The sequence below is a fragment of the Protobothrops mucrosquamatus genome, unplaced genomic scaffold (genome assembly GCF_001527695.2).
Source record: "Protobothrops mucrosquamatus isolate PMUCROS unplaced genomic scaffold, P.Mucros_1.0 scaffold2444, whole genome shotgun sequence".
Lineage (NCBI taxonomy): Eukaryota > Metazoa > Chordata > Lepidosauria > Squamata > Viperidae > Protobothrops > Protobothrops mucrosquamatus.
In genome coordinates, this window is record NW_015388516.1 from 58,952 (window position 1) to 69,447 (window position 10,496).

The window sequence follows — 10,496 nt, forward strand, 5'->3', positions numbered from 1 at the left end:
CATTGCTGAATCTTTCCAACTTTGTGCATATTCTTGCTTATTTAAAAAGAGCTTTTTTAAAAAAGTCTTTTTGATTTCATAGAAAGCCAAGATCTGAGGAACAAGACAACAAAGTACCTATGTATGGCTGATTAATGTACTTATATAAAAAGCAAAGTAAATTTAGGGAATAAAAGCATGTTGTCTTGTGTTGCTCTATAGCTTTACTAAATAGCAAAGTGATTCTCAAGGGGGAGAAAAAACAAATTATATTTTGACTCTGCTGCTATAGGATTGATATTTTAATATGCTTGAAGACATATTACTCTTCCCAGTTTAATACTCTTTGTTGATTTTTTAATCTTGAAAGAACAAATTAATGTTCCATAAATGTGTTAATTTGCAACTGCCAGAAGTTCAATATATTGAAAGGATTCTGAGAGTAGCATGAGAATGTAATTTCATTAGTTAGGTTGATGAGATTATTTTAGATAGTTATGAGTTTATTTATTTTGATTGTTGTATACATTTTTCTTAATAAAACCAAGGCAATATACTTAAAAAATGAAACTTCCAGACTAAGTTAAGACTGTGACATTAAAAATTAAACATTTTTAATTAAAGCTATATCTAAACCATTTAGAAGAAAATTACTTTGGATGAAACGATTTGCTCCCAGAAGTTGTGGATGCTCCATCACTGGAGATTTTTAAGAAGCCATTTGTCCAGGATGGTACAGGGTCTCCTGCTTGAGCACTGGGTTGGTCTAGAAGACCTCCAAGGTCCTTCCCAATTCTGCTATTCTATAATTCTGACCTCTGTACCTGGAGACTTTGTGCTCATAGTCATGTAGTTTTCTGGAAATGGTATCGTTGCCTTTTTTCCAGGATCTTTCTTTGACTTCTTGTCTAGTCTTCAGCACTGATGGTCTCCCATCCTGTACGAATCAGATCTGACCTAATTAGCTTTTTGAGATCAGCTAGAATGTTGCCATTTATCCTGCCTTTAAAACAAATTAGTTTATCATTAGAAAGGATTATTAAGAAGGCACGCTGGCTGTTGTACTGTCTGTAAATTGAAGTATAACATCTTCCCTATCCCTTTTCCCCCCCTCCAGTATGGGCTACTGCATCCTATTGGTCCACGGCTTAAACAGGCTTTGCCTGTGGCTACATAAGTGGGGAATCACCGCAGTGTCCTTCTCGGCTTTGCTGCTGCTTCTGTTCTCTTGGAAAACAGTGAAACAGAATGAAATCTGGTTGTCAAGAGAATCTCTTTTCAGGTAGGATGGCTTTAAAAGAGCTAGTGGACGGAAAAGCCATGTTGGCTTTGTATGAGTATTCCAATGCCTCTCTATTCTGTATGTTTTTGAAACTAAAAAAGGATTTATTGGATTATGAGTGGGACAACATGTATTTTGATTACTGTATAAGCAGTCACAATAGCCAGTTTGGTACAGTGGTTAAAGGCACCAGATTAGAAACCAGTAAATCCTGAGATTCCTTAGCTACAAAGCCAACTCTGGGACCTTGGGTCTAGGTTAGGCATATACAACCTATGGCCCACGGGCCACGTATGGCCCTGGATAGCTAGTAATGCTCCTCTCACAAGATTGTGAACTTTTAACATTATTATGTGACTTGTAATGATAGTTACTATATTATATACTAGCTGTACCCGGCCATGCGTTGCTGTGGCTCAGTCTGGTTAAATGGAAAAGAAGTGTGTTGCTTTTACGCCCAACAGATGGTGCTGTTTTTCAAAAAAAGCATGTTTTTACCCGTCACAGGTGTGACATCTATATAATAGTAGGTATATAAAAACACGTGCGTATTCAAATGCAACGTTGTGTCAAAATTTCAAAGCAATCGGTGAAGAACTTTCGGAGATTTAAGATTTTGAACAAACGAACATTTACATTTGTATTTATATAGATTTTATATTCACTCAATGTGATCCAGGCAATCCAAAAATTCCTAGGATCAGGCAAGGACAAACTACTTCTGAAAATCTGGCTAAGAAAACTACAGAGACCAGACCAGGCAGTTGCTAGGAGTCAAGACTGACTGACCCAAAGTCACACAATCAGACATACACGGACACAATCTGTAGCAGGGGAGTAGAAAGAAACTGAGTGATGCAATCAGACATTTAAAATGCTGCCTTTTAAGTCTGTTCTAGTTTCTCCTTTATTCTTCATTTTTTCTTTGAGCCAAATGACCCAACTGGGAATGTGACGATCACCCTGTCCCCACTAAGTGTTTTTCACTGTGGTTTTATGCATATACGGCAAACACATTTATTTAATAAGCACCTCATACAAATACTTGAAAGAAATCAATGGCAGGAAATTTAATCAGAGGCTGCATGGGAGACAGTTTGTTATGGTAGAGCGCTGTATTAATGTAGATTCTCAAGGCAATAGAGAAAAAATAGATTTTTTCTCTCTCTTTATGATGTGATTCATAGATGATAAATTAGCATTTTGGCTTGTTCCTCTCCAAATAAACCATGGTTTAAAATTTCGATTTGTTAAGAAAACGTCAAAGACCTTATGGAGAAGCTTCATGGTTGGTTACTGGCTGTCAGGAGAGCATCATCTGAAGCCTCAGGAGATACTCCAAGAGTTTCTATCAAATTATTTTTTTAATGCAATAGAAGTGGAAAACTTAAATATGTGTAGACTAATGACAATAAAAGCAATTTGGTAACTTGAAGGCATGTGTAGTTTTTATGGCAATTGAATGGAAATGATTAATATTTGCTTTTTTAAAGATGTTTTTGACTTCCCAGTCTAGTCTACAACCTTCCCCTTCTGCCTGCCAAACAGGTCCAATTTAAAGTAATTTCTTTTCATAGCTCCAACTGCTTTTTTTTCACCATCATCCTCCACTTTTCGCGGTGTGCCTATCAGCACACCACTCAAAAGCTAAGCGTGCTTCCTTTACCTCCATCCCTAATTTAATTTCCCCCCTAGACAGGAGAAGCAAAATCAGGGAATATGTGACTTGTTCATGATAACCTTTAGAACCAAGTGATTTCAGAACTGACCTACTATTTCATCATATAAAGGATCCCACAAAAAAAGGTGCCAAGCTCTGAACTACCACATCAGCAATGGACAACCCTGAATAGAATTCGCACTTCACACGGCATCTGCCAAGACTCTGTATAAATGGGGCATAGCACCTTCCCCTCTTTGTGACTGCGTGATCCCACGACAAACTGTAGACTACATCATGACCAGCTGTAAGCTTGGGGCATATACCAGTCCAGTATTTGATTTTTTAAATATAAACAATGCTGCACTTCAATGGTTAGAAGGCCTAGACATTGAATATAGATCTTTTTAACATTTATATTTTATTGCGTTCTACTAATCTAGATGAAATGTTAATATATACTGCTAGTCCATGTATGATATGCCATATGCTAAATAAATAATTTCATCAGGTCTACCTCCTTGTTGAAACACTACTTCTCTTAGTCCTAAAATGGGAGTTTTATGGGAAGCTGGTAATGTGTATTCTGTGTGGACAATCTGTGTCCTAAAAAATAAAACATATTTTTGACACATAGCAGTTCCATCTCAAGTGGACCGTTTATGCATAGCACTGCGTTATAGGTTGGTCTGTGAGAAAGACCATAGCAACCTATTAGGAAGGAAATCATATTGTTCTCAAACAGTATAATGGTGAGGTTTTTCCCCTTTATTTCCTATTCTCAGCTAGTTCAATTGTTATATATTTTCTTCAGGGAACAATATCGGATTTTATTGGGCAAATGTTCATGGAAACTATGAGTTGGATTATTCAACGAGAAATGGAAAAAATGTTTCATTATTGTTCCTCACATTTCCCTACGTGGCTATGTTATGCATACTTATTTTTTCCTATTTTAATTAGAAAATGATTTTCCAGGTAAATCTGGCACCAGATTTCAGGCTTTTCAGGGCAACTTAACAGAATACTTAGAAGTTTCCTAAGTATCAAAATGTCAGATTTTGCTTGTGTTGATTACCATGAAGAATCTATAAGACTAGCATCATCCAATCAAATTTAAGCCTGGGATTTTTGAGAGTTATTATAGCTCTCCCTGAATATAACTTTTGGACAAAAGTCTATTAAACTTTTATTTGGCCCTCACCTCCATCTGAATGGTGTTTATAAGAGTTTTCTTGCTCTTTTCAGTTTCACATGAGCTTTCTGTTGCACATTGAGAACTGTCTCTGTTAGTGAATTGAAGGGAGGAGCTTCTGAGTTTAAGAAAGCTGTGTGGGTAGTATTTGGAAAATATTCTAGAGCAGTGTTTCTTAACCTTGGCATCTTTAAGATATGTGGATTTCTATTCCCAGAATTCCCCAGCCAGCATAATGGAGAAATACTGCTCTAGGCAGATTTCTGCAAAGTACAGACCCAAGCATTAATGAACACCTTTCTAACTTGGGAGTATTTTTATTCAATCTCTTTTTGGAAAAGTATATCCTTATTTTTCTCTCTCATACTTCAGAAATCTTGGTAGTTGGAGATTCTGCAACCCCCCCCCAAAAAAAAGTAGTAGAAGCACCCAAACTCCCTCCACCTCTTGTCTTCTACACCAGAGGTCCCCAACCTTTTGGGCACCAGGGACCGGTTCCGTGGAGAGAGGTTTTTCTGCGCACCAGAGAGTGTGTAGTTTTGTGTGCTGCCTGCATCCCATGGATGGGGCTTTGCTTGTTTGTGCGGCCCAGTTGCTGGCATGCCACGAACCGGTACTGGTCCATGGACCAGGGGTTGGGGACCCCTGTTCTACATCACCATCACCATCACTTCCTCATTAATTATACTTGGCATTGCTTTTTCTCAAATATTTCATAGCTGTTAAACTAAGGCAGTCTTTCTTGGGCTGTTGTCTATGAGTTTTGGGGTTCACTGTCCATTGCCATAGTGATCTGATAGTTGTTCTAAGGCAGCTCTCAGTGAAGAGGACTACTGAATCAACCAAGGTCATATTACAATCATATTTATCATTATTATTACGGGAAGGTGTGTGAAAGAGAAAGAGGGGGATAATGGACGATAAAGAAGAAATGGAAAAAAATAAGGAGCAAGGAAAAGGAAATACATTTCCCTAGCCACTGAGAGCTGTGTCTATGTCCTTACTAGCTGTATGCCATCTTAGCTACTTTCTCCTTCTGGGAATGCAGCTGACCATCCTGACACTGATGTCCATCCCTATTCCTTGGCTCCAATAAGTCTGTGTCCGAGCAGGGATTTCTTTAGAGACAAAGCTGCAAGCTTGAATTTTTATACAATGTGTTCTTTTCCCATTATGGTGAAATACCATGAATTCGTCCTTCATTTAGTATTCCCCACATGTACTAGCACTACAAGTCCCAGAATTCTTAGCTAATATGAATCACCACTGTAAAATTCTTCATGATACGATCATTTCATGTATTTATTTTTGAGCAGGCTTCTTTCTCATTTGACGTTCTTTGAGGCAGAATGAAAAGTAAGTGAAAAGTCAATAATGTTTAAACCAAGTAATTCACATTGCTGTTCCTGTGTGGTTTGTTTTCCATAGATCAGGAGTCCAAACTCTACCCCATAATGCCAAGGTTCACTACAACTATGCTAATTTTCTGAAAGACCAAGGCCGTGATAGAGAAGCCATCTACCATTACAAAACGGCACTCCAGTAAGTTCTCAGAAATATTCATAACATTCATTTGTCCTTCTTCCACCATGGAAAAAAACAGACTGATAGCTGGGATATACGACTGATTTATCCAGGGTGCAAAATTCAAGGGAAGTTTGGGGCTGCATATAATAACTCTTTAATTTCCACTTTCATGAGGCCTGTCTCAAACCTCTAGAGTAGCATTAGACACACATTTTGAGATCTGAAGGATCAAGCTTAGAAATTTGAATTGAACAGGTTCTAATCAGTACAAAGTTGCAGAAGGGGTCCAGCTGGGCACCCTAAAAATTTTGTTCTATCATTTTAGCTTTGAATAATTTGAGTGCTGAAGGGATATAGTGGCCACCTCTTGTCTTGAGTAATTTGACAACGGCAGATGAGATACAGATGAATATTTCCTTTAAATTATCCAGTTGATCAATTAATTCCCAGATACTTTTACTTTCTGAATTGGAGTTCATGCATTCTTTTGGAGAGAGCTTATGATTAATGCACTTCCTTGTCATAATCTCCATGCTTATTGTCAAAGGATGTCAAGTTTACAACTAGCCTGGTAAGAGGATGTTTATGTCTAAATATAACATATTGGCAAGGCTTTGCGGTTCTGGTTGCATAAATACATATATAATGCTATCAACATGCATAATCATTACCAGGGGATATTTTTATGTTTCTTTAGAGAATGCTTTGTGGGCAAACGAAATATATGAATGTATTGCACTGGAAACGGAAAACTAACATCAGCACAAAAGAGATTGAGAAAGAGAAGAGGGGGAAGTTGGCTGAAAATAATTTTCCAGCTCCAACAGATCTCTTGCACATGTTGTGAAAAGCTGTAATGTAATTTGATTTTGGCATAGTGGATTATTTTAATACAGCCATTGCGGATTTGTAAATCATAATTTATGTTTGTGCACAGGAGGTCCTTGGCTTACAATCATTCATTTAGCGACCATTTAAAATTATAGCAGCACTGAAAAAAGGCACTGGCAGCCAGTCCTCACACTTGCAACCGTTGCAGCATCTCTACAGTCACGTGATCAAAATCTGGGTGCTTAGCTATTGCCATGTATTTACATCGGTAGCCATGTCCCAGGAACATGGGATCACCCTTTGCACCTTCCCAGCCAGCTTCCAAGAAGCAAAGTCAGTGGGGCAGCTGGATTCTCCTAACGACCACGTGATTCACTTAACAGCAGTGATTTGCTTAACAAACATGGCAAAAAGGTCATAAAATTGGGTGTGATTCACTTAAGAATCACTTTGCTTAATATATGGAAATTCTGGCTCCAGTTATGGTCCTATGTGGAGAACTACCTGCACACACACACACCTTCTCTCTGTGTGTATCTCCTATCTATCTATCTATCTATCTATCTATCTATCTATCTATCTATCTATCTATCTATCTATCTATCTATCTATCTATCTATCTATCTATCTATCTATCTACCTACCTACTGTAATTATCTCTATCTATCTACTGTAATGATTATTTGTCTGTCTGTCTGTCTATCTATCATCTATCTATCTGTAGCGCTACCCCCAAAAGGGCCGCTGGAGTCCGGGTTCTCCTGGCCATCTTCGGCTGTCTGCCGGTCCACAGTGGTCCCTCACTTAGGCACCTCTGCTTGGCTGGAACACGTGATGAGGTGGTGGTCAGTCTCGCTCAGCAGGCAGGTCATGTGATGAGGTGATGGTCAATCTCTCTTAGCAGGCAGGTCATGTGCAGGGAAAGTGTTCAGGTGGCTGGTCAGCTCGTCCTCCTCCTCCTCCTCCTCCTCCTCCTCCTCCTCCTCCTCCTCCTCTTCTTCTTCTTCTTCTTCTTCTTCTTCTTCTTCTTCTTCTTCTTCTTCTTCTTCTTCTTCTTCTTCTTCTTCTTCTTCTTCTTCTTCTTCTTCTTCTTCTTCTTCTTCTTCTTCTTCTTCTTCTTCTTCTTCTTCTTCTTCTCCTCCTCCTTCCTTCCTTCCTTCCTTCCTTCCTTCCTTCCTTTCTTTCTTTCTTTTTTTTTCTCTCTCTCTCTCAGGCTTGCCCCACAGAAGCCTCTCCTATCCTATCCCCTTTTCTCCCTCAGGCTTGCCCCACAGAAGCTATCCTACCCCCTTCTCTCCCCCAGGCTTGCCCCATATAAGCCTCCCATATCCTATCCCCTTCTCCCTCAGGCTTACCTCCTAAAAGCCTCTCCCATTCTCCCCTATTGTCTCCTCTCCCAGGCTTATCTTCTCCAACCTAGGCCTCAGCAGACTCAACTCCTCCCTGCCCTCTCCTGACTCCTCCCCCAGGCATCTCCCCATGTCTCTTCAGCTCACCCTACCCCCGTTAATATCTACCTATCTACCTATCTACCTATCTACCTACCTACCTATCTTCTATCTATCTATCTATCTATCTATCTATCTATCTATCTATCTATCTATCTATCTATCTATCTATCTATCTATCTATCTATCTATCTATCTAATGGTGTTGTTTCCCATGAAAGCAATGCTAGATAACAAGGACTACCTCTACATGAACCAAGTTATGATTCATGTAATAAGCTTTGCGTAAGAAAATCTGATTTTCTTTTCTCACAGCATCAAAGCCCAACCACAGAATCTCTGCCTTTGCTCTTGTAGGGAAAAAAAGCATCTTGAAAAGATTTGACCAACTTGCTCTCTTAGGTTTCCGGCAGAGCTTATTGTACCCACAGCCTGGGCCATCTTTCAGCCACCTTTTCAGCATTCCAAAATGCCAAAGTTTTAAACATACACAACAAAAAGGGGAAATATGGGACGGACTCACAGGGACTGAATTTGATTAATGCAAATTGAATTAAAGTAAAACCTACAAGAAACTTAGTCTTGCCCTGCTTCACTGACTTTAGTGTGAGGCCCCTGCATAGAATGGGTAGCAACTGCCTTCCCTTGGGGTATTAAGCAGAATGGAACCAATTTGGAGACAGACTGTAACCGAGGGCGAGGTCTCTGCATAACTGGGTTTGTCACGTGTTATCCTTCTGACCAATTCCTTGTAGCACTCCCTTCTTTGGCATTATAAGCTCCCGAGGACATAATAGATTCGGAGCCGGCCCTTGGTTATAATGCCATTTTTGTCAGCTGTCTTCAGGTAACTTGGTCCATTGTGGCATTTATTCTTTTTTTTTTTATTGAAAAGTTTTATAAAAGTTACAATATAAACCCCCAAACCAACCCACCCTAACCCCCCTCTCCCTCCCCCACTTCCCAGAGCTGAATACAGGGTTAAAAATATAATAATCATAATCTAACTAACATTAACCAACTATATAAATAACCAAGTCCATAATGCGCTTTAACTCCCCTTTAACATAAATATAATAATAATAATTAAAACATAAACAAATTAGTATCCTAATTATTAAACAATAGAATATCCATATTGTTAAACAATACTAATACTAAAAGTAATAATAATATCATATAATNACCCCCTTCTCTCCCCCAGGCTTGCCCCATATAAGCCTCCCATATCCTATCCCCTTCTCCCTCAGGCTTACCTCCTAAAAGCCTCTCCCATTCTCCCCTATTGTCTCCTCTCCCAGGCTTATCTTCTCCAACCTAGGCCTCAGCAGACTCAACTCCTCCCTGCCCTCTCCTGACTCCTCCCCCAGGCATCTCCCCATGTTTCTTCAGCTCACCCTACCCCCGCTAATATCTACCTACCTACCTACCTACCTACCTATCTATCTATCTAATGGTGTTGTTTCCCATGAAAGCAATGCTAGATAACAAGGACTACCTCTACATGAACCAAGTTATGATTCATGTAATAAACTTTGCGTAAGAAAATCTGATTTTCTTTTCTCACAGCATCAAAGCCCAACCACAGAATCTCTGCCTTTGCTCTTGTAGGGAAAAAAAGCATCTTGAAAAGATTTGACCAACTTGCTCTCTTAGGTTTCCGGCAGAGCTTATTGTACCCACAGCCTGGGCCATCTTTCAGCCACCTTTCCAGCATTCCAAAATGCCAAAGTTTTAAACATACACAACAAAAAGGGGAAATATGGGACGGACTCACAGGGACTGAATTTGATTAATGCAAATTGAATTAAAGTAAAACCTACAAGAAACTTAGTCTTGCCCTGCTTCACTGACTTTAGTGTGAGGCCCCTGCATGGAATGGGTAGCAACTGCCTTCCCTTGGGGTATTAAGCAGAATGGAACCAATTTGGAGACAGACTGTAACCGAGGGTGAGGTCTCTGCATAACTGGGTTTGCCACGTGTTATCCTTCTGACCAATTCCTTGTAGCACTCCCTTCTTTGGCATTATAAGCTCCCGAGGACATAATACGGTAGATTCGGAGGTGGCCCTTGGTTATAATACCATTTTTGTCAGCTGTCTTCAGGTAACTTGGTCCATTGTGGCATTTATTCTTTTTTTTTTTTTATTGAAAAGTTTTATAAAAGTTACAATATAAACCCCCAAACCAACCCCCCCTAACCCCCCTCTCCCTCCCCCACTTCCCAGAGCTGAATACAGGGTTACAAATATAATAATCATAATCTAACTAACATTAACCAACTATATAAATAACCAAGTCCATAATGCGCTTTAACTCCCCTTTAACATAAATATAATAATAATAATTAAAACATAAACAAATTAGTATCCTAGTTATTAAACAATAGAATATCCATATTGTTAAACAATACTAATACTAAAAGTAATAATAATATCATATAATTAAAACTAATAAAAATTTCACTATAATAAACTATTAATACTAATAATACTCTAAAATTTACTCATAAGCTAAATGGAACTTTTTAGTCCCATATTTATTCTGAATATAATCTATCCATCTTCTCCAAAC

General features: G+C 39.0%; 1 protein-coding gene across 1 annotated transcript in view; it reads left to right on the top strand.

Moving 5' to 3' along the window:
- Positions 1-10,496, top strand: part of TMTC1 (transmembrane and tetratricopeptide repeat containing 1) — a 109,021-nt gene that overhangs the window by 57,672 nt on the left and 40,853 nt on the right. Inside the window, exons 6-7 of the mRNA XM_015825004.1 lie at positions 1,097-1,261; positions 5,545-5,658. Of these exons, the coding sequence (XP_015680490.1) occupies positions 1,097-1,261; positions 5,545-5,658 (279 nt within the window). The remainder of the gene's footprint in view (positions 1-1,096; positions 1,262-5,544; positions 5,659-10,496) is intronic.